At 36.7% G+C, this 25,290-nt stretch overlaps 1 protein-coding gene across 1 annotated transcript; it reads right to left on the bottom strand.

Moving 5' to 3' along the window:
* Positions 1-7,041: 7,041 nt before the first annotated feature.
* On the bottom strand, positions 7,042-8,111 carry LOC148176704 (uncharacterized). Its single transcript, XM_088032773.1, has 4 exons — positions 8,038-8,111; positions 7,760-7,946; positions 7,549-7,623; positions 7,042-7,499 (listed from the first exon to the last, which is right to left on the bottom strand). Exons 1-4 carry the CDS (start codon positions 8,109-8,111, stop codon positions 7,134-7,136), a joined length of 702 nt encoding a protein of 233 aa, XP_087888899.1. The 3' UTR covers positions 7,042-7,133.
* Between the last annotated feature and the right edge of the window lie 17,179 nt (positions 8,112-25,290).

Genomic DNA, 25,290 nt, shown 5'->3' with positions numbered 1-25,290 from the left:
TATGTTCTACTTTTAACCAAAAATATTTTTAAAAAAATTATCAAAATTGGAAAAAAAATGCAATAAAATTTAATATCTAGGTGCATGGTGTCAAATAAAAGAATGCCGTTATTGTAATGTCAAAAAGCAGCAAATAACAGAAAAGATCGGCATTTTTTTTTGAAATTATTAATAACAAAAGACAATAATAATTACAAATCAGAAAAAACAACTACCTAATCTAATTAAAATACTGTTAAAACGCCATCCCGTTTTTTTTATTGCACAATTGACACTTACGAGAAATGCATTGTGCATTGCAAGGTGTAGCTCCATCTTGTTGAAAGAAAACTTGTTCTTTCTGTTATTTGCTGCTTTTTGACATTACAATAACGATATTGTGTTATTTGACACCACGCACCTAGATTTTATTAACTTTTATTGCCTAATTTTTTTCATTTTTGATATATTTTTTTTTAAATATTTTTTGTAAAAGTAGAACATATTACACATTTTTGAATCAAGGAAATTAATATCTTCTAAATTATGAAAAAAAAATATGGGTGTCAATTTAAAATAAGAAAGTTGAGTATGGCCCAAAACAAACTAAGACATTTAGAAAAATTTTAAAATCATTAGTTTATAGTAAATTAAAAACCATTTAATTTGTTTTTTTAATTTTTGAAATCGGTGCATAATTAAAAATTCTACAACGCCTGCCGTTTTAAAAAAATCACCCTATATGTTCTTCGGAATATTTTTTAGTTCAATAATTTCTGTCTCTTTGATGGTATTCCTTCGTCGTTTTCCAATTTTAGCAAATCTTGGGAATTTTCAAGACCATCACCATCTTCGTTTCCAATATTATGTCCAGTCTGCATTATTTCTTCATCCACAATTTCATCCGAATCATTAAGTTTCTCGTAGGCTTTTTTTTCTACATTAGAGCATTTTTCAGATCCATGACAATTTGAACATAAATTTGTGCATTTTAAACCATGTTTTCGGTAACCATATTTTAAACTGTTACATCCAGTTTCACAACTGCAGCAAATAGTTTTGAGCATTATTTCCGGAATCAATTCCTTTTCTGTGAATTTAGGTATAATACCTCGTTCATGTTGTTTCCAGCCCCAATCTGTAGCTGTCAGTTTGTTACCCAGCCAAGTTTGAAGCTGATAATATGCCCTGTAACAATGTTGTTCTGCTGCACCTTCTGTGGGTGGAAGATTCGCCAATATAAAAGATGATTTAATTTTTGCCAATTGATATTTTGTAAATCTTAATTGATTCAGCGTTAGATTATCATTTTTACACTTATAAATAGATTTTATTAATTGTAATCCATTTTTTTGGATATCGTGTTTGTTTGCATCTTTTTTATAAAAGATTTTGGCCACATTGGGCAAATTTTTAGCGTCTAATAATGCATACGATACTTTTCTTTCCTTTTCCGGCAAACCCAGATGTTGTATCGCAACCTGAAAAACAATGCAGAAGTGCAATGATATTTTGAAAAGATTCATATTTGAAACTCTTAGACGTAAAAAATTGATCTTTTACTGTTCCAGAACCTGGCTTGAGAAGATAAATGTCATGATTATTTAAATTTAATTGATTCAAAAGGACTAAAAGATCAATATCTTGTCCCACAACAATTACAGTTTTACTTGTATCTCTAGCAACTTCTATCGAGGTCTTAATTATATCAGCATCAGCATCTTCTTCCGCTTGTTTACAAGAAATTCCGTGAGACTGTAATGTTTCCATTAACGATTTGATAATTTTGTCTTTGTTTTTCTCGTTAGATAAAAATTTTTCCTGCAAAAATGGTATGGTTCTGATAATTAAACTCTGGAATATTGTCTGAGGTTTTTCTACGACTACGTTCTCCTTTTTTAGTTGAAGTAGCTGCTGGTGCTGTTGTCACAGAAACTGATTTTTCAATTTCGGGATACCCATCAAAAACGATATAACTGCCTGCTGCATAATGTTTTTCGACATAGCGCAAGTACACATTCATGATCTCTTCTACCGTTTCATTTTTCTGCCAAATTACTTTGTGCAGTAAAAATGCACAATGCTGTCAGAATGCGTTGGTCCAGTCGCACTCACAAATAATTCGTAGAGCTGACATTTAACGTTTTTTCTGAGGCCATTTTCCGTAAAAAGAGATAATGGAAAAGGTGCAAGCTCGTATTGTAAGTAAGTTTCCATATCTTTTTTACTGTCTATCGTTGGAGATATTCTTTGAAATAGCAATAACGGATCGATTGCTATAATTTCTCCGTTTACTTTAACAGAAGATTGAACGGTTTTAAGGGACAAGACTTTATTCTTTCTTTTAAATTTGACACTGCCCAAAATTCATTCCCACAATAGCTTGTAAAGATTTTTTTTATTCTTCATACGCTTCGTAGCAATTTACAGAATTACTGCCAATAATACCAGAAAATATTGACATAATGTTATCACTCTCTGGAAAAGGATCATACCTGTTGAAAAATGTATGTAATAATTGTAAATCAGCTACATCTCTTTTTATTCGATATTCCCTTGAATCAACGTGTTGCAAAAGTTGCAAAAGTTGCAAAAGAAATATTACAAAAATCTTCCATTTCATTGCAAACTGCGACAAGTATGATCATTGTTAATACGAATTTTGTTAAAACGCTTTGAGACAAACCACGACCATGTGTAAGTTCACCCTGAGTTTTCATCGATCTCATCAAAACTTACTCGATCGTCATGTCCGTCCAAACTTCCGACCAAAACTTGTGGGTACGTCTAATCGTAAAGAATCCTTCGGTGAATCGCGTAAATTCATAATCATCGTTTATAGTTTCTCTAAGCTTACGCATATCTTGGAGATAAAGATGAGCAGATTTCGCGTATAAAAAGTGCCCGCTTGCATGAAAATAGGGCAGCATTCTTTCCACGCATTTTAAATGTAATTCCCAATTACCTGTACGTTCAGCCCGTATGAAATCTTTGACCAATGAAACCATTTGCCAGTACTGCACCCAAAGTTTTGCGGTAGGACCTCTTTTTTGGACTAATTTAAAGTGCTCGACAAATTTTTCTTTTATGACTTTAAACTCTTCACAATTCAAATTATCTTCAAAACTTTCTGTTCCTAAATCCAGTAAAAATGTATTAATTAGTCCCTTATCTGTGTCCGACAACTTCATCGATGAAAAAATTAATTCAGACAAGGCGAGCTGTACTAGAAAATGTCCTCTGATAGCTCGTGCATATGCGTGTCCGGAAAGAGCTTTGTCGGACGAATTTTCTGCATATATTTCACAGAAAGCCTCCTTAAGCCCACTACCATCCATAATGAATCCAATAACTCCGAGAAACGAAATCAATAAATGAAACTCCTCAAATTTTACTTGGATTGACGACAAATTGTAGGGATCATTATTTAAATCAATACTGGCTAAGATCTCACGAGTTTTATGGTATAGCGGTTGGTCAGACGTTACGAACACAATTTTTTGCTCTTGTTTTTGGCATTGTATAGCTGCTTCTACCAACGATGTAAAAATTGTATCATAATCACTCGGTGGATTTTTTATAAACGGCACAGGAATAATTTTGGAAGTATGAAAAGTCGAATTAGTATGTAACTTCTCCATGAACCCATTCCAAACATCGGATTTGTTGTTTGCAAATTTTGAATAAGACCATGTAAAATCTGCCGAAGAAATTTCATAGCTGTTAGTATGATCTAAAATATCTTCAATACGAACAGTTTTCAAGTCATCGGAATTTTGGTTTTCGAAATGTTTCAATTTCACAAATCCAATTTCGCCTATCTCTTCTGACGATGGAATCTTTTGTAATCTTGAGATGGTTTACTTTGAAGTGACACTAGACGCCGGGGTAACCACCATTGTTCCACCCATTGCATGGAAAGTATTCTTACCATCAAGTGTGCATGTATTATGATCCGCATTGTCATAAATAAATTGAACTTATGAATCTGGAGAGATTTGCAGGGTCCTTGATAATTGATGCTTCAAAACGCAAAGTTTCTTTATATGAGGAACACAAACCCAAATTATATAATGAGTCAATCAATCCTTTAGAGGCATATTTTTTGTGTATCATTGACGACAGACCAAGTAAAATTGTAAAATTGGGGATAAAAAAGAACGTGGCCTTACAGATGTGATAATGCAATGAGATATGGTTGCCACTTTTTTTATCCATCCTATGAACATTATTTGTACTCTTTTCTTTATTACTTTTACACACAATATTCAAAAAAACTTGCAAAGTTTTTGGAACATCCTTAAAAAGATTGCCTTTGAAATCTGGAATTTCATAGTAATTCATATCGTACACTTTTGAACGTATATCTTCTAAAACAATATAAGCAGCCATTTCAACAATTCTAGTTCGTTCATCTTCTTTACTTTGTAATCTTTTTTCGTACCAGTCTTTACAGAGTTTCTTACTTGCAGAACCGTTTTTGTATAAAATTATCATGTCTCTTTTAATTAAATGACACTCGATATCATTCTGAAAATGTTCCTTTAATTTGGTCTTAATAGTTGTGTAGTCTGGGAGAGCTCCTGAAAAACTCTCTTTGATTTCATTAACTGAAAATTGACATTCTGCTTCGTTGTCAATGATATAATTAATTAGATAACAAATGAAATTCTTAGGCCCGATTGCAGAAACGCAGATTAAATTTTTAGTTCAAGACTAAAGCTTTAAACTACGATTAAACGTCAAATCCGATTGCAGAAAAATATTTTTAGTTTGGGACTAAATATAGTCCGTGACTAAAATTTAGTTCTGAACTATAGCTAGGACTAAATGAAATTTGGATTGCAGAAACGATTTAATCCTGGATTAAACGATATAGTCTGAGACTAAACATAATCCCACAGTTTTGATGGATTATACGCGGTACTAAATTGACAGTTTAAAATAAAATCACTTTAGGTGAAGTAGTTTTGTGCTTTAGGCTTTTGGTAGTGACTTTTTGCAAAGATAAGAGTAAGTTTTATTTATTGTATCCTTGTCGGTTTGAATAAATATAGTTTTTAGATGTCAGAATATTCTCTGTCATCTTTGGAATCAGATAACGAAGATGAGGTGCGTATTCCCAGAAACCGAATGTTTAGGGATCGAAATGATGCTTTCCAAATGTACGATGAAAGAAGCTTTAAAATGCGGTTTAGATTTACCAAGGCCTCCGTAATGGAAATACTGAACTTATTTGGTTATTTAATTGAGCCTGAAACTCGCAGAAACAAGGCAATAAGTGCAAGAGACCAACTTCTTATAACCCTTCGATTTTATGCAACTGGTGCTTTTTATACCTTAATCGGGGACTCCTTCAACATTGATGGGGGGTCAATATGCCGCATTGTGAGAAGAGTAACCCTTCATATTGCCTCATTAAAAAGAAGGTTTGTAAAAATGCCGAGGACCGTGGAAGAGATAAATAGGGCCAAGCTTGGATTTTACAACATTCGTCAATTTCCCAATGTGATTGGGGCAATTGATTGCACGCATATTCGTATTCAATCGCCAGGTGGGCCGAATGCTGAAATGTTCAGAAACAGGAAAGGATATTTTTCTATCAATGTACAAGTAGTGTGCAATTCGCAACAACGTGTGCAAAATATTGTTGCGCGTTGGGCCGGGTCCGTCCATGATAGCACCATATTTCGCGATTCTTCATTGAATGCAGAGTTTTTGAATGGAAACTTCGATCAGAATTATTTGCTTGGTGATAGCGGATATCCCTGCAAGCCGTATTTACTTACACCAGTGTTAAACCCTCGCGATCGCTCTGAAGCAGCTTATAACACAGCCCATATTTCGACCAGGAATTGTATTGAAAGATGTTATGGTATCGTGAAAAGACGATTCCCTTGCTTAGCTACGGGTCTTCGATTAAAAATGGACAAGATATTGCCCGTTATTGTTGCATGTTTTGTCCTACATAATATTTCCTTAGACTTCAATGACGATGTGCCTGAAGTGGATGAAAATTTGCAAATTCCTGCTGAAATACAAGATTTTCCTCTAGTAGAAAGACATAACAGAGAAAACACAGCAGTGAGAACTGCTTTAATAAGAACAACGTTCGCACGTGTCTGAATTGATTCTTATGGTTCTTATACCCTGCCACGTAATCAATTTAACTTATATTTGTCCAGTTTAATAATAGGGAATTTTAAATAAAAACTAATTTATCGAATAGCAATTTATTTTTCTCCACTACCTACAAACCTGAGAAATAATATTAACAGTAATTAACAACATATACAAAAAATGAACAAAAGAAACAAACAACAAAACAAAATCTAAGGAAATTTAGCACTTTCTCAATTGATTGAGTTGCAATTTTTTTATTTCCATATCAATGGCATGCTGCTTTTTGGCTGCCATTAATTGAAACCGTGCTAGCCTTAGTTTCGTTTGATAATAAAGCAACCGTGTTTTTTCAGCATTTTTGGGAAGAGGAAACTTCTTTTTGATAGGATTAGGCTTTTTGGGCAGTTTTGTATCATTCGGAAGGTCAAGGTCGGGACTGGAAAGGCTTGGTTGTTCCTGGAGACACTGGGGAAGAGTGAAAATTTCATCGCCTAAAGTAAAATCAGAACAAAAACAAAACAGAACTTTGTGTACACAACTCTAAACCAAATATGTGATCCCTACACATGTTTTTCCAACTGGGCTAAGGCTATATTGCACCCATAAAACTTGGTAACCGTAAATAACCATCTGCATTGTTGAAAGTAGTTTGGGGTTTTTAGGACAGGCGCCCCCTAATAAATCATCTATGACCGATCCGATCCTGACGAAAAGTACCTATCAGGTAAAGTTTGACAAACGCTTTCTCAGAATTACGATCTTACCCTCACTGCGCTTCGGTAAATATGACAAGGATGGTTTTAATTCAGGTGAGTATTTGGAACTAGCACTTGCAGTCGACGATACGTACCAAAGAGAATTCTTTACAAGCGGAGAACAAGGCAGTCTTGTCAATCTTCTTATGGATATTTATAACGCTGCGATAAACTGGAGCTAAACATTTTGTAAAATTAATGGCACTAAAGCGCAATAATTCCGAGAGCGCAATTGTCGAACTGTACAACGCAAAATCTTCGTCTTTTGTGAAGTGCTTAACTTTTACACAGTGACAGAATTTTATGACAGCCATATAGTCTCCGCCCAAATAGAATAGAAAAGTATACTAAACTTTGTGAAAAATGGTGGCGCAGCGTTTTATATAGCAGCAAGGCTCTATTATAAGAAACTATTACTGACCTTGATGGTGATAGTCTTGCTGTTAAAAACGTAGCGCAATTTTTTTTGACGCAGTGTATGCTAGAAAAAAGAAAGAAGACAGTTTTACCGTGATATGTAGCGTCATCATCGTATGGATTTTCAAGAGGGGCAAACGCATCTCCTACGATGGCTAAAATTTTGGCCCCAGTGTCATCCAGTTCCAATTGAAATGTCCCTCCTCCCGTTTTAAACAGTTCTTTCTGCAATATATTATTCTTTAGTGAGTTTTACCTATAAATAAAATAATACCTTATCGTTTTTTTCTTTGGCACGAGCACTCTCTACATCCTCGGCCGAAAACTCACTTTGTAGATATTTTCGTCTCTGAAAACAGAACAATCAAACAAAAATATAAGAATGTGGTTCAAACAACAGCAAAGTTATTTATAACATCATGTATGACTACATACATACTACTTTTTTTTTAGTTAATAGATGTAATTTTATCGAAAACACTTACATTTTCGTCAGCTATTGCTGCTTTAGTGGATTTTTTCAAATTTTTATATAAAATTTTTAACTGGCCTACATTTCGTGGGCCAGACTCCGAAAATGAGTTGTATTCCTGGCAGATTCTCTGCCAAATTTGGTTCTTCTTTTGTACGGAACAGCCATCGGTTTTTTTATTTTCGATTATGTTCTTATATCTAAAATAAATAATTATTGCTTTTACACGCAAATTAAAACAGAAGTAGGTAATTTTAAACTAAATACATGGATTTATAAGTTTATACTTACTTGTCTATCGCACTTAATAAATGGATTTTTTCCTTTTCTGTGAAGTTTTTTCCTTTATGGCGTTTCCCGTCCATTACACCAAATTACGCGAATTAGAGGTTATGTTTGATTCTACCGGTAGAAAGATGTGTGGATTGACGGTCAGTTTGATCACTGTATTACCACTGTCACGTGTGAAAAAAGGTTCGTTCATAATCAAAAACATTTTATTCTGGATTACGTAATCCCATGTATAAACCACGTTTCTGCAATTGAACCAAAATACAGGGTCCGGCAACACTTGTGTCCACCCCCAAAATCGTCTTTAATTTTAAAGATAAAATTTTGAAAATTTGCATACGCTCATAGTTGACAAAGCTCTAGAAGCTGACGTAAAAATTTGTTTTTTTATCACGGTTTGGTTGGCGTCGCGACGCCTAAGAAGTATAATTTTTAGCGATTTTTGAGTTTTTGCGGAAATATACGCGAATTCAATTTTATTTCAACATAACTGTGGTACAAATATCTGAGTTTTTATTTTAAATCTAATGCAAATTGTGTTTAAAATTTGCGAAAAAAACGTTGCTTTATCAAGTTAGTTTTCAAAATTATGACAGTGCAGCGGCAATCTACGTTTACACCAAAATTTCACAAGTCACTTCACTCACTTTTATAAAGGTTAATTTTGATTACCACGGGCATGTTGCACTTTATGGACACCAGAAATCGTTAATTAACATCGACAAAGTGACAATTTCACCAAGTAAGACTTTTGTTACAATCTAAAGCAAGCCAAAGAATAGATGTCATTTGTGACACAAGATGTTGACAGATGGGTGTAAACGTAGTTCCCAATTTTGACATAATAAAATTGGAAACTAACTTGATAAAACAGCATTTTTTCCTCAAATTTTGAAGACAATTTGCATTGAATCTAAAATAATAACTCAGATATTTTTAACATATTTATATTGAAAAAAAATTAAATTAGGGGTTGATATCACAAACCCTCACAATTACCTAACAATTACATTTTTAAGGCGTCGCGACGCCAAAACTATTAGTGATAAAAAACAAATTTTTACGTCAGCTTCTAGAGCTTTGTCAACTGTGAGCGTATGCAAATTTTCAAAATTTTATCTTTAAAATTAAAGACGATTTTGGGGGTGGACACAAGTGTTGCCGGACCCTGTATAGTTCAGGACTAAATTTAATCTGAGATTTTGTAGTCCGCTGTTTAATCTGCGTTTCTGCAATCGGGCCTTAGTGTTTTCATAAGCGGAGCGACCCCTTTTTTTTCAGTTCTTGTATGATAAAAACCAGCCATACAAGCAGTGTGATAATGCGCTTTTTTTCACTCATAGATCAGGAACAACGATTTCGCGCATAGCAACCATCACCGGTAACTAAGGCTTTCGAGCACTAGTGCGGGAACATGCACGCAAAAATTTTGCCATAGAAGCCATATAGAAAATATCGGTTACTACAAATTTAAAGAAACACGCATTGGGATCCTCTTCCATTAATATTTATTTAAATAAGTTAACAAATTACAAGAAAATTAATATTTTTTGAGAAAAAGTTCATCAGCGCCATCTATTAGCAACTTAATCATTGTTGCTCTTTTGTAAAAACATAACCTCAAAATAACATTAACAAGTTTTATGATTTTAACGATTAATAAAATTAAGCTTTTGTGAAACGTTTTATTTTACAAATACTCAAGTAATCGATGTTGGTCATCAAGTAAGTATACTCAGTACTTTTAATTTTTATTATTATAGATGTTTATGTTGAATGTGCAGTTGCTGCACGAAGCAAACGACACACCAGAAACTCCAGCAGTGTTTTCAGTTCTCACGGCGTTACTAATATTGTACGAATTGTTGGAATTGGATCTTACAGGTTCCGTGTCTGTCAAAGTGTCTGCTACTTCTATTTTATTTTTTAAAGAATCTTGGATATATCCCTCCGCTACTGCGGAAGATTTCCAACCACCATGTCTTTTAACGGCTAGAAAGTCAAGCCCCTTGTTTGCTAATAAAGTAGCACTGCTCCTACGAAAACAATGGCCAGTATATTGATGAGGGTTTGGAAGTTCAAGATATTTGGCGATCAATGATGGAATTTTCCCAATGGTGTTTATACCAATAGGTAAATTTATACATTTTCCTGCACGATAAGTTAGAAATAGTCTCCTGTTGTCAGTCACAACTTGTAGTCTTAATTTCACAAATTGCTTTATTATTTCGACCCATTCCCTTTTGGTTATGGCAAATTCCCGTTTAACCTTAGTTTTTGTTTCAGGAATAGAAACCAAAATTATGTCATCTTTAAAGATAACATCACCAATCATCATCTTACAAATTTCTTCTCGGCGGCAGGCTCCAGAAATTCCCATAATCAAAATCGTCTAAAATATAAATGTTAAATTTTTGAATGTAAATTTCTGAATAAAGACAAACCACTCACTTTCATCAAAAAATATTCTTTGTTAGGGGCCTCTGTCAAAAATTTTGTAATATGTTCTCCTTCAAGTATTTGTGACTTTTTTGGAATGTGTTGTTCCGTTTTCCTTTTAAGAAGGGCAAGCAATTTTGGATATTTCGAGATATCTATATTCTTCTTAATATTCAAGCAAGATCGTATCATGCTATAAATTGGCCACAATGTTTTTTTAGTAGAACCTATTTCTTCAAAATAGGCCACCAAGACGTTTTCAGAGTAATTTTTGATCTTTTTATCTTCGCACCATTTGACAAACTGAGAAAACGTACTCTCATATCTGGGGCGTGATTTTGTCGGCAATAAATTGTTTATTGCAGCAGTTGCCGCACTTTTCACTTCGGGTGGTGTACACTCGAATTCAAACTCTTCTTCCGAAGACATGGTACAAATCAATACAAATCTTTATTTTTGAACTTTTTCCTTGACAGAATTGACAACTGTCAACTGGAAACTTCAGCGACTTGATTTTTTATACCAATAAATGCGAACTATATATGATGGCGAAAATTTGTTACAAACTTCGTGCAAAAAATGTTATACAAGAGACGTGCGGGAATAATTTTGCCTGATTCGTGCGACATTCCTTCACTCGTGCGCGGGGCGCACTCGTGTTGAAAGAGTCGCACTTATCTGCAAAAATTGTATTCCCGCACTAATCATGTAAAATACTATTACTGCGAGTAAGTCAGGCACATTTTTCAAACGGACTGAAATGTTTTAATCGAAATCATTTAATGTATTTTGTTTTTGAATATACTGTAATATATTATCTCTTGTATCGTTACTTTGAACAGATGAAAATTTTTTCTTTTGAAATATTTCCGAAAAACCCATCGCAAAGGAAGCAATGAGATTGAAAATTAATTCGAAGGGCGTCTATTCATTTCTTTTCCTTCCTTGGATTTTTTAGATCTTGAATTACAGAACGCTGCTATCGCAGTTTCACTATTATATTGACTTTGACAAGTTCGATGAATAAAAGCAGACGTCATAGTCTCAAATTTTTTGTATTCATTGTCGATTCTTTTCTTGCTGGAGATGACTAAACGGTTCAGAGCTGTTTTTTTTATTTCACACATCGGCTTATCATCTGCCTTATTGCAGATTATACAAACAGATTGATCCATACTGATAATCTGAAAAGACAAAATCAAATTAATAATGCCTTCACAGTTTTATCATAAGTATAATTAAATTTGTTTGTGCAAAATAAATACAATTATTATTTTTTAATCTTGTACTAAATTATCATTTGATTTTAATTTTGTAGGTTATGTTACGGTAATACGTTATTTATGAGAGAAAATATTACTATTTTTATCTTAGAGTAGATTGATACAGATTAAAATACAAGTAATATTTACCTTGCTATGTAGATTCCAATAGTTTCATTTAAAGTAAATTTGTCACAATTTTCTAAAACAGCCTGCACGTGTATTTTTATAAATGATGTTGTTCACTGCTCTGTATCTTGTATACTAGCAATACTAAAGGTCTATTTACATTATGAGATTTTTCATTGGATATTTCTTAAATAAAATTCATGTGATTTTCTTGTGATTACTTTAGGAATAAACAATATGGTTAGGGTTCGGGTTTTGAAGTTTACATAGTTGCGAAATTTCTTGTGATTTCATTAGTGTCGGTTTTGACGTTTTGATCACTCATTTTAAAATTATAAAACTTTTCTAACTTTAAATAAAGCTGCCAATGATGTTCTGCGCCTGAAGACACATATTTAACTACTTTTACTAAAATTAATAAAAAGGTATGTTATCTGTATTATTTTTGTTTGTTGCATTTGCTTGCGTTGTTATTACATAAGAAAAGAAATATTATACAAGGGGCCGTCATTCGAGAAGATTATGGACTCGAAAGTGGTAATGCAGGACGAATGTTATCTAGTTTGGTGTTTAATGAATTAGCCATAGAAGATAAAACAAGTTTCAAAAATTTTACTCGGATGTCAACGGTTACTTTTGAGAACCTATTGTTAAAAGTTGGACTAAAGATACAGAGAAGTAATACAACTTTCAGAGAATGTTTAGCACCTCAAACTAGATTATTAGTTACACTCAGATATCTTGCTACTGGAGAAAGCATTAAAAGTTTACAATATGCATTCAGAATCTCTGTGCCCTCTCTAGCACTACTTATCCGAGAAACATTAAATGCGATCTATGAAGTGCTTCAAAGAGATTATTTGTCAACACCAAAGAGTAGTGATGAATGGAAAAAAGTTGCAGCAACCTTTAATAATTGTGGAATTTTCCACATTGTCTATGTGCATTAGGCGGAAAACATATAGCATTTCGAGCAAAAATGAAGGATGGTTCGTTTTATTTTAACTATAAGGGCTTTCACAGCATAGTGTTATTGGCCGGAATCAGCGGTGTGTGAATTGTGATCTAAGTTTGATGATTTTCTTCTTAACTTCGTCCACCGTCATCGTAGGACAGTATTCCTTTAAAGCTTCTGTAATTTTACACAAGGCATTCTGCCTGGCATGTTTGTTCGAATGAAATCTGTGTTTCGTATCGTACAAACAAGCATTTTCTTCGTATCGCTTGATTTTAATTTTTAGCCTCCGTAATTTTGCGATTCCATTCTATTGTCTGAAAAAAAAATTCTAAACTCTTTTCTGTTTATTTTGATTCAACTTTTTGTATATGACCTGTACTGTCTCATCCTGATCGTCAAAAACCTGGCTATCTTCCATTATTTTTTTAAAAACATGGCACGTGACTTCTAAAGACAAGTTACACTTAATTTATAACTTCACAAAAAGGCAAGAACGGCCCTAAATCTAAAATTTACGATAAAAACACTGGGATTTATCACAAGAAATAGTTCCGGCGTATTCCTTGTGATCGCTTATGATTTCTTGAGAATATCTTTATTATTTTACTTAGGAGTGTTTTCTTAAGAATAATCACATAATGTAAAGAGTTAGGTTTAACGTTAAGACGTTTCCTAAGAAATTTCCTAGGTCAATCGTAGGAAAAATCCCGTAATGTAAACAGACCTTAATGGTAGTCCGACCCTCCTAGTTAGTCCCTTCCCCACTTCTTTACGAAATATCTATTCATGGACTAAAATTTTCTGAAGGTATATAAATTATCTTCAAATAGTAATAAACAAGCATCTACGCATTTAATTAAAAGAAAATTTTACGACTATCTTATAATATTGTAGATTATATTATTAACTTAGTTGTTTGTTAATTATAGTAGTATCTTTTGATTGAAAATTTTTTTGTTAATCAAAGTAACTTAGAATCATACGCTAAATGAGTAATTACAGTGTTAATATTAATAAATAGCTCAAAATTGTACAGAATGATAGAAAAATAATTTTTCGATTCAAGTTTTTTTCGTTTTTTAAATTTTTTGAAAATATTTTCCAAAGTGACGTATATTGTTTATTACACTATCAGAAAGTAGAGATTTCAACGAATAAGCCCACCAACTTTTTTAAGAAAGCTGATATTTTGACGCGTGAATTTTCGATTGAAAATTAGGGTGCTTTTTCGGTATTAAATAAAAATAAGGAGAAAAAATGAATTTTTCAAATCCAAAAAATTCTTGTGTATTTGGTATATACAAAGGTAAGTTCTCACCAAATTTCATAAAAAAAAAATTTTGTAAAAGAAAAATAAAAAACCAAAAACGTGTTTTTTTGAGTTTTTTATGTGAATTTTGAGGTTATGAGAAAAAAGTGTAAATACAAAAGTTGTAGATCTTTTTATTACCTACAACTTTGCCATTTAACTTTTTTCCATAAGACTTGTAGTTTTGCCGGAAATCGAGATAAACCGATTTTAACCCTTAAAAACCCACCCTCTCCCACTTCCCCGATCTCGAATCGACCGTAATTTATTTTTCCTTTCATTTTTGTAATATTCTCAACATTTTCCAGTAGGTTTCATTCTACTACGATTTTTTTTCTTGTTCTTCTGTTGTCTTGAAAAGAGTTCTCAGGATCAGTAAAACGCGTTGTCGGAAAACGTAGCTTATTATGGCCAAGATAAGTAAGACTGTTAGGAGAATTGCAGTTGTTGACAAGTGTAGTAGGTGTACCATAGGGTGAAGTTCTATTCGCTCATTTAAGTTTGTTGCCTCTTCTTTTAGTTTTGTAAAGTCTTCTAGATGCTTGTGTTCAAGATGAAATTGCTTCGTTTCTTGAAGGTTGTTATTTGTAATCTCTGGTGTTTCATAGTTGTAACTAATGTACGTATTGGAGAAAGTGATCTATGATGATTTTGCAACGGTCGTTTTCGGAGAATAGTAGAGCGTTTTCGCTGACTTTTTCTTGATTTTTCTTGTTTTTTCATACTTCTAAAACTTTCAGGTGTTTCTTTGTAGATACCAGAATTTTCTTGTTGTCAAGTTGTTTGATGATTCTGTAGTAGTTCGTGGCAAGGGCGAAAGTGCAATTTGAAATATCGTTGTTGATAAAACATTTGTTGATTTCTGGAGGATTTATGCAGATGATTATCTCTTCTATTTTTGTACATTGTTCGTTGGTCCAAAGTTCTCCTTTTTCACCAAATAGGACAGTATGTTCGAGACGGCAAAAGGATGTTGTGATGGCTTTTGGGTATGGGATAAATTCTTTGGTAACTGAATGGATTTGGATTTAGGATTAGAATGTACAATATACATGTTATAATTTTGTTAACTGATAAAATTTGGTATTTTGAAAATTCAACAATTTTGAATAGATGTGTTGAGTCTAATTCAATCAACTCGTCAGTTTTATAAATTAATTTTAAGTGGTGTATTATTTGAAACAATTCATCGGAAGAAATTATTTCTAAGTTTGGTGTTCCACTAAGAGCAAATGTGATAGTTCTTTGAACATTTTATATGGCAAATAGTAGCTTTTTAGCTAATTGAATGTTGTATTGTACTTGTATCTGATATTCAAGTTTATTATTAACTTGTTCTATAGAATGAAGTGAAACATTGAGATTTTGTTGAATAGTAGAAATATCTTTAGCGTATCTTTCTATAATGTGATTTGCAAATGATGCGTATTTGTCAATTTGTTTAATAATTTTTGCTTGGTTTTGGAAAAGATTGTCTAAGTTTGCGTTAATTTCTTTCATATCATTCTGATCTAGATTTCCAGTGATGAAGCATATTGTCGAGCCTAAGCCATCAAACAAGGAACGTTTAGTCCTATGACTAAATTTTTATATACAGGGTCCGGCAACACTTGTGTCCACCCCCAAAATCGTCTTTAATTTTAAAGATAAAATTTTGAAAATTTGCATACGCTCATAGTTGACAAAGCTCTAGAAGCTGACGTAAAAATTTGTTTTTTTATCACGGTTTGGTTGGCGTCGCGACGCCTAAGAAGTATAATTTTTAGCGATTTTTGAGTTTTTGCGGAAATATACGCGAATTCAATTTTATTTCAACATAACTGTGGTACAAATATCTGAGTTTTTATTTTAAATCTAATGCAAATTGTGTTTAAAATTTGCGAAAAAAACGTTGCTTTATCAAGTTAGTTTTCAAAATTATGACAGTGCAGCGGCAATCTACGTTTACACCAAAATTTCACAAGTCACTTCACTCACTTTTATAAAGGTTAATTTTGATTACCACGGGCATGTTGCACTTTATGGACACCAGAAATCGTTAATTAACATCGACAAAGTGACAATTTCACCAAGTAAGACTTTTGTTACAATCTAAAGCGAGCCAAAGAATAGATGTCATTTGTGACACAAGATGTTGACAGATGGGTGTATACGTAGTTCCCAATTTTGACATAATAAAATTGGAAACTAACTTGATAAAACAGCATTTTTTCCTCAAATTTTGAAGACAATTTGCATTGAATCTAAAATAATAACTCAGATATTTTTAACATATTTATATTGAAAAAAAAATTAAATTAGGGGTTGATATCACAAACCCTCACAATTACCTAACAATTACATTTTTAAGGCGTCGCGACGCCAAAACTATCAGTGATAAAAAACAAATTTTTACGTCAGCTTCTAGAGCTTTGTCAACTGTGAGCGTATGCAAATTTTCAAAATTTTATCTTTAAAATTAAAGACGATTTTGGGGGTGGACACAAGTGTTGCCGGACCCTGTATAGCTATTGGATAAGAGTTTTCTATAACTAGATTCTGAACTACTAATATTGAAGTAAAAGTAAAACTTATGATAATGGTTGACCGTTTTTGCAGTGCCAACTGTCTCGAGGTAATATCCATTGTTATATATCCTCTCGAGTTGAAGGCCCAGGTTCGTCCCTATTAGGATGACGACGAGGGTTAGTCTGTAATGAAAATGTTTTCTTTAGTCTTATTATTCTGCGTGTATGTGCTGTTGCGGGGAATTTAGATTTAGCTTTAATTCCATTCACTTTATTTTTCTTTGTTGATGTTATGTTTAGTTTTTCGTAACACGGATCCATTTTTCGGATTCTTTGCTTTTTAATGTACACAGAAGGTTCAGTAACCTGTATCGTTTCGTCTTTGTCTTTATTGCGTTTTTCGAGAATCTTACTGGCGCGTTCAATTTGTTTTTGATACAACTCTTCATAAAATGGTAATATTTCTTGTTTTCGTTTGTTGTTATACGATTCGCAAAATTGCTTTGTTTAGATCAATTTCGTGGATATTTAAATTTTAGTATGGACCGTATAATAGACTGAAAGGTGTGTATCCAGTGCTTGAATGGACTGATTGATTATAGATTAGGATTGCGGATGTCATTATGTTTTGTGGTGATTCTTTATCATTTTCTATTTTAAGAGCCCTAATTTTCTCAATTAAAGTAGAATGAATTCTTTCTATTGGGGAGTTTGAACTCGGGTTGTAATTAGTAGTGTAATGTAAGGTGATCTTGAAGAGATCGCAAAATTCTTTTACAACATTGTTTTTAAACTCTTTACCTTCGTGGCAAACAATTTTCTTGGGGTAGTTATGGTGCGTGAAACAGTGCCGTAATTTATTTAATATTGTTATGCCTGACGAATCTTCAGTATAATATGCTTGAGCATATCGCAAAAACAATTCTACCACGGTGAGAAATTTGTTGTTATCGAAACTAAATGTATCTATGTGAATGACATCAAAAGGTCGTTTGGCTAATAATGGACCAGAAAATGGTGTTTGATATGGATGTCCTTCGTCTTTGCTTTGCAAACATGTGTCCCAATCGTTGATGATTTTATTGATTTTTGTTTTCATATCAGGCCAAAAGTAAACCTTCTTTAAATGATTATAAGTTTCAGTGACTCCATTATGATTTTGAGAGTGGTATTTATTAATCACCTCGTTTTGTGAATCTGGCTTCTCAAGATCTTGGCAAGGTATATTACATTTTATTATTTGTACATTGCTTTCAAAAATTTCGGAACATAGCTCTCGGAATATCGGTTCTAAATTTTGATTATCGAAATAAACTTCGTACAACTGTTTGGGGTCAATAACTTCAATAACTTAGTGCCGTTAATTAGTTTTCCTTTTCTTGACCGTTTCTGACAGTGATTATGCGATTGTTTTTTGAAGGATTTGGTGTACGTTATATTATTTTGATCACCAGTTTTTATTATTAATCTGTTGGTGTAACAATTGACAGATTTTTCCGAAATCGGCATGTTGAAAATTGGATTATCTATAGCCGTATGTTGAGTATTATTAGATCTATCTGGAGAGGTAAACTCATTTTCAAGAATCTCGTCAGCTTCTTCGGGAGTTAGATCACTATCTTCGTCAATTTGTGGCAAAATTGATATGAGATCTAAGTCTTCTTCGTTAAGGTCTTTTTCATGAATGTTAATTTCTACTCTGGAGAGTGCATCTGCAACTAAGTTTTCTTTTCCTTTTTTATATTGAACTTTATAATCGAATTCCTCTAATCGAAGTCGCCATTTGACTAATCGCGAATTTGGGTCTTTAATCGTGAATAACCAAACAAGAGGTTTATGATCCGTTTCGATTATAAATTGTCGACCATATAGATACGGACGAAAATATTTCGTAGTTTCGATAATTGCGAGTAACTCTCTTTTGATTGTGGAATAATTTCTTTCTGCTCAATTTAAAGTTCGAGAGTAGAAAGTAATGGGTTAAGTAAGAGCAATGTTAGTAAGTAAGAGCAATGTAAGTAAGAGCAATGTTACTAGTATCGGGAGTTAAATGAAATGTTTTGTTAAAGTCGGGGTAAGCAAGAACCGGTGCGTTTGTTAGCATATCTTTACATTTATAGAATGCTTCCTTATATTTTAGATCTTCAGTATTAATTTTCGCTCCTTTCTTTAGACAACTCGTGAATGGTGAGACAATTTTAGCAAAGTTCATGAGAAATCTGCGGTAGTAACCGACTAATCCTAAAAAGGCTTTTAATTTTTTTTCAGTTTTCGGGATTGGGTATTCTTGCACTGCTTTAAATTTTGATGGGTTTGGTTTTATACCTTCAGGTGTACTTACGTGACCCAGGAATGCTACTTCGCGACACAAGAACTCAGATTTGTTGAGTTGGACTTTTAAGTTGAATTCTCTAAACTTTTTGAAAATTTACTTTATGTGAACTAAATGTTCATGCAATGATTTAGAGAAAATAACAACGTCGTCCATGTAGACAAAACAAGATTTGTAAAGAAATTCACGTAAGACATTGTCCATGACTCTTCGGAATGTAGAAGGGGCATTTTTGAAACAGAAAGGCATTCGCACATATTCGTAATGACCGTTGTTTACTGAGAATGCAGTTTTCTCAATACTTTCTTGAGACATTTCAATTTGGTGGAATTCTTGCGCTAAATCTAACGTTGTGAAATATACACATTTTCCTAGATTATCGAGGATTTCGTTGATTCGTGGAAGAGGGTATTTATCTTCGACCGTTTTTTTATTCAGTTTTCTGTAATCAATGACCAAGCGCCATTTTTTCTTTCCAGATGCGTCCATTTTTTTTTTGGGACGATCCAGACAGGACTACTGAATGGTGAAATTCTGCTACGTTTCACCAAATGTGCACATAGAGAAACTGAGTAGGGTCCTAAACTCTATCCGCCATAGCGTTAGGACAACAGGTAAGAGCGTCATAATATGCGGCGATTTCAATGCGAAGTCGTCGGAATGGGCGTCCAGAGTAGAAGACGAAAGGGGCAAGATCCTCAGCGAATGGGCAGCGGCGATGAACTTAAGTATCTTCAACCAAGGGGATGCACCGACGTGCATCAGACATAACGGGGTGTCGCACATTGATGTCACGATATTGGTAAGTAGAGTTACGGGGTGGACGGTAACGGATGACGTTAACCTGAGCGACCACCAGAACATAACTTTTGAGGTCAGTAGCGAGACTCCAGGGAGCCAGAAGGCCCCGAGGAGTCCCTAATGGAGATACAGGGAGGCGAATAGAGTTCACCTAATGGAGGAGCTGGTAAGTAAGACAGAAGACGAGACCACGTACACACCAGAAGGATGTGACAGGATCATCCGAGAAGCGTGTGAGGCTGCGTGTCGCAGAAGCGGCGGAGGCAAGGACCGCAGGAGAGCGGTCTGTTGGTGGACGCCTGAAATCGCAAAGGCAAGGAAGGAATGTTTGGCTGCAAAACGACAGGCAGTGCGCAGCAACAGGAGAGCGGCGAGAGACCCTCTCAACGAGGAAAAAAAACCTGAAGTATAAGAGTGCAAGAGCGACTCTTCGGAAGATGATCGCGGCATCAAAAGCCAAAGCATGGGAGCAAGTCCGCCAAGAACTGGAGGACGACTTTTGGGGAAAGGGTTACAAGATCGTAACAGGTAAGTTGAAGCCCAGCTCGCCAATCGAGCTGACGAGAGAACAGATGGAACAGCAGATAGAGCTGCTGTTTCCCAGACACGAAGAGGTGGTGTGGCAACAAATGACTGTGGAAACCGTACCGAGTTTTAGGGAGGAGGAGGTCACCAAAGCTGCCGGCCGAATTACAAGAGGCAAAGCGGGAGGGCCCGACGGTGCTCCCCCGGAAGTTGTGAGAGCCCTAGCTGAAAAATCCCCGGGCTATGTGGCGAAAGTCTTTAACAGACTCCTAGAAGAGGGAACCTTTCCTCGCGAATGGAAAAAACCGAGACTGGTGTTGATCGGGAAACTCGGTCAAGACGGGCAAATGGAGAGCAAGTACAGGCTACTTTGCATGCTAAATGTAATAAGCAAGCTACTTGAGAGGATGATCCTACAAAGACTGCAGGACGAAATGTAACAGAAGAGCGGACTGTCGCCATGCCAGTACGGATTCCGTGGAGGCAGGTCGACAGTGGATGCCGTCTTGAAGGTGCAAGAAATTGCTGATAAAGCGAACAGTGGAACGTGGGGAACGAGAAACTACTGCGCACTCGTGAAAATTGACGTAAAGAATGCTTTCAACTCAGCCCCTTGGCAGGGGATACTTGAACAGCTAGCAAACTTGAAAATCTCGCCATACCTCACCAGGATGATTCGAGACTACCTGAAGGACCAATACCTAATACTCAAAGATGAGACAGAGGTAAGAATAAACAGTGGAGTTCCACAAGGATCAGTGTTAGGACCGACATTGTGGAACATTTACTACGACAGGGTCCTGAGGGCAAAGATGCCCCAGGGAGTGACTCTGATAGGATTCGCAGACTATCTGGCAGTGGTGGCAACGGCCAGAACGAAAGAAGGGCTCGAGGGCAAAACCAATAAAGCCCTCGAGCTGGTGAGCGAAAGGATGGCCCAGAATGGCCTGGAAATTGCCCCTGAAAAAACGGAGAGCGTACTCCTGATCGGCAAGAGAAGGCTGACAGGTGTACGATTCAAGATACAAGGAAGAGAAGTACTCCCTGTGGAGTCAGTAAATTACCTGGGAGTCCACGTTGGCAGAAGCCGATCGGGGAAAGAACACGCGGTCGCCGTGGCTCAGAAAGCCGAAATGACGGCCGTCGCGCTGAGCAGACTAATGCCGAATGTGAAGGGACCCAAATCAAGCAAGCGAAGGGTCATAGGGATGGTGATAAACTCAATTATCCTCTACGCAGTTCCTGCCTGGGAGAGAGTCTGGCAGATAAAGAAGTACAAGGAGCGACTCGAGAGGACGCAGAGAAAGATGATGCTCCGGATCTGTAGCGCGTACTGCACAGTATCAACGGAGGCACTCGCGGTAGTTGCAAGCGCACCCCCGATCGACCTCCTGGCCGAGGAGAGGAGCGCCCTCTACCGCGACAAGAAGGATGGGCTGACGAGAAGCACGCAAGGAAAGTCACCATGGAGAAATGACAAGAAAGGTGGAAGGAGGAAAGCAAAGGCTCGTGGACGCGGACTTTGATTCCTGACGTCATCAGGTGGGTGAGAAGAGACTGGGGAGAAGTGAACTACCACCTAACACAAGCGCTCACCGGACATGGGTGTTTTTCCAACTACCTGGAGGGAATAGGTAAGTTGGACAGCGACAAATGTTGGTTTTGCAGGGAGGCAGACTCGCCTGAACACACGTTGTTCAGGTGTGAGAAAGGAAGGAGCTGCGTGAAAAGACGCAAGAAAAACTGGAAGAAGAACTCTCCCCACGAAACATGATCGAGCTGATGTTGAGGAAGCGGGAGAACTGGGCGATAATCTCCATCATGGTCGAATCCATCCTGAAACAGAAGGATCATTACGAAAGGCAGAAACAGAGCGGTAACCGGAACGTTGAGCTCTGATACAGCAAGGTGGACCGTTCGGGTCGAGCTCCCGCACTGAAGCAATGTGGAAACAGTTCCAGTGGGGAGAAAGAGCTAATGGAGGGATTTTAGAGGGTATGGGTCCCTGGATGGGTAACTGAGTCCCACACTCTCTCGTGCGGGTGGAACCATGCACGGGAGGTGCGTAAAGGCATTTCCCCTCTGGTAGAAAAAAAAAAAGGTGGAACACGAGGGTTGAATTCCGGAACTCGATTTTCTCTCCGCTCTTCTCCCCTTCCGTCCCCGCGCCCATCTCTCGAGCGACTGATGTCAAGAGCATTGAGGAACTCCAGCGTGCCCTGGAAGTTCCTGGATGGCAGAGGTCGTCCGGCCCATCTTTCCACGACGGATGTGGGGAAGACGTGCATCAACCCTTCGACGATCTCACCCTCTTCGTCGCCGAGGGGTCCAGCCGTCTGACGAGGTTGAACTTTTGTCGGAAGAACTGCGCTTCCGACAACCCTTTCCTGGAATCAAATTTATGACTGCTGATGCGACGGAAGATCTCCTTTCTCTTGTTTCTGGACCAGAATTCTGTCAGCAGGTCTTCGCGGAAATCTCCAACTGTCGCCCAGGAATCCCGCTGGCTATCGGCCCAGTCTTTGGCCGGTCCTTTCAGCATCTTCTTTAGTTCTCGCAAACGGTTTTCTGGCCGAACGCGTGCCTCTTCGAAGTAGTCTTCCGCTTCTTCTAAGAACTTCTTGGCGTCGGTCCGGGCGGTCCCCTTGAAGATTGGTCGCTCGGGAACCGTCAACGGTCTGCTCGTGCATGCCTTGGCCATTTTCACGAGAGCTCTTTGCCAAGGGGTCTCAACCTGTCCTTCGTCACTTGGGGTTGTTCTCTCTTCTCCTTGGCTTGATGGGTGTTGTAATTCCACCAAACGCCTTCTGCCTGGGGGATTTGTGGAAATGTCCGAGGAAGCGTCGCCCTCTTTGGTGTATCGCGCCGCAAGTTATGCTTCCATCGCCTCGGCGTTCTCCCTGGCTTCTTTTGCTGCCTCGCGAAGTTGACGGCGGCTTAAACCGCTGGGTCCAGCGCCTCCATTGTTCTCCCGGCGACCCTTGGTGGACTTGACTCCAAGTTGTCGCTTGCTGATTCCTCTTCCACTCATGATGGAAGCCCTAACGACCCGGGCAACCGGCAACCGGCAACCTTTTCAACGTTATCAAAAAAAAAATTAAAATGGGGTTCAAATAGGTTATGGCACTCCTCAAGGGAAGTTTACCAACGTTACATCCTGTAATAAACCAAAATTCTGTAATAACCCAAAAGGCCCGCCAAATAAAAGACGTTAACATGTAAACAAAACATATTTAAAAAATGGCGCTAAAAGCCGGCGAAATTTAAAATCCAAAGTTTGGCTGTGATCGTCAAAAACGGTTAGGACCTACGTTGTGTTTGAGAAAAACAAAATTACTAAAGAAAATTTAGAAAACGGACCTCGGTTCTTTAGTGTAACGGGCAAAAGCGACACAAACGGAAGAGTGAAATAAAACAACAAATGGGTTGGAGAGCTGTATTAGTAAACGTTGATCTTTGATGTTATTTGCTTGGGAAAATTTGTGTAGTTAGTGATTTAGAATGGAAAATGAAAAACTAGTCATGAAATGGACCGTTAGACCTGTAGTGAGTGTGTTTAGTCAAAACGTCGAGACTCGTTTACAGTCATGGAAAACAAAAAGCAAAATTTACATGAACACCACCACTCATTACAAGACTGGCTGGACTAAAAACCCAGTGGGATAAAAACCTAGCCTTCACAGTCAACTACTAAGCTACCCATAATCCTTGATCTTTTCAAAAACGATTACAAAGATTACAATGATTTGAACAAGAAAATTACAATTATGAAAGCGTAGTAACGTGTCTGTACGATTTGTTTTGAATTTGCGAGAAATTTGAATTGAATTGCAAGTTGATTGTCGTATTGCGGTTTGCCTTCCTCTTCTTCTCAGTTTTCGTCCACATCATAGCACATTAGATCATCATCGCATCTTTGGAATTTTCGGATAATAAAATACACCCGGGACTGGGTTTACGGGCGACGGCGTTTCCGGGCGAACCCGGCCGACTAGCACCCGCAACACTCCACTGTGGGAGTACCTCAAAGGCCTTCAGTCAGAATACGGACACCCGAAAAGATAAAGCGTTTGAACTTGCCGCTGAAAACCGAACGACCAATGACACTCATTCCCTCCACATTCTCACTCTCGCGGGAAACAAAAGACGGTTTTAGCAATCATACTCTATTATCGACCGAGGATCATTACGATAAATCACCTAAATCAAAGTCCCGCGTGGTATCGGCTGAAACAGACAAGACATACATGGCGACTTGGGCCCTCTTCTTCTTTCTTCATTTCTTGAACGACAAAAAAGGGAACAAGAATTTTTGAATCGCGGCATCGTACGACACATTACGACTTGTCAGAAAATATTGAAAATAAGAAAAATACAACAACGTTTTAGGACGCGCTCAAAATGGCACCCCCACCCATCCTAACGGTCACCGAAGCGACGCGCCAGAATTTGGAAAAGTCCTCGAAAACCGACATGCGCCCCCCCAACATTAAGTATTTAATCACATTAATACAAATACAACACAAAGTAACAAGTTTCCTGGGAGTACCACCCACGCTTCAACCCCATTTCCCTTAACATTTGAACACGAAAAACCTCCCAGAAACCTGCTAACAATCAAAGCTTTCTCGACCGAAGAACAAATTAACATTTTACATACCTTTTCAACGTTAGCTTACCGGCAACCTTTTTACCCACTTACACTAACGTTTACAATTTAAAAAAAAAACACTAAATGTTAACGCATGCAAAACAAAACTTAAAGAACAAAACAAAACAAACAATGCACAAAAGAACAAAAGCGATACCGCGAAGTCACTACAAAAGAATTGTTTATCAACAATGGCGGCACCACTCCGACAAAAACGACTGCTCTGTTTGGAGTACTAGGCGGAAGTGATCTCCACTGGTCAACATCCCTTTCCGTATCTTCCGCTAGGCGGGCGGGTGGCGATGTCACTTCCGCCCCGCGGCGGCGGTACTTTTAAATT

Source organism: Gnatocerus cornutus, chromosome 3 (assembly GCF_029298725.1).
Source record: "Gnatocerus cornutus isolate USDA-ARS CGAHR chromosome 3, icGnaCorn1.1, whole genome shotgun sequence".
NCBI classification, from domain to species: domain Eukaryota; kingdom Metazoa; phylum Arthropoda; class Insecta; order Coleoptera; family Tenebrionidae; genus Gnatocerus; species Gnatocerus cornutus.
Note: the sequence above shows the minus strand (reverse complement) of the source record. Positions and strands in the feature narration are given on the sequence as shown.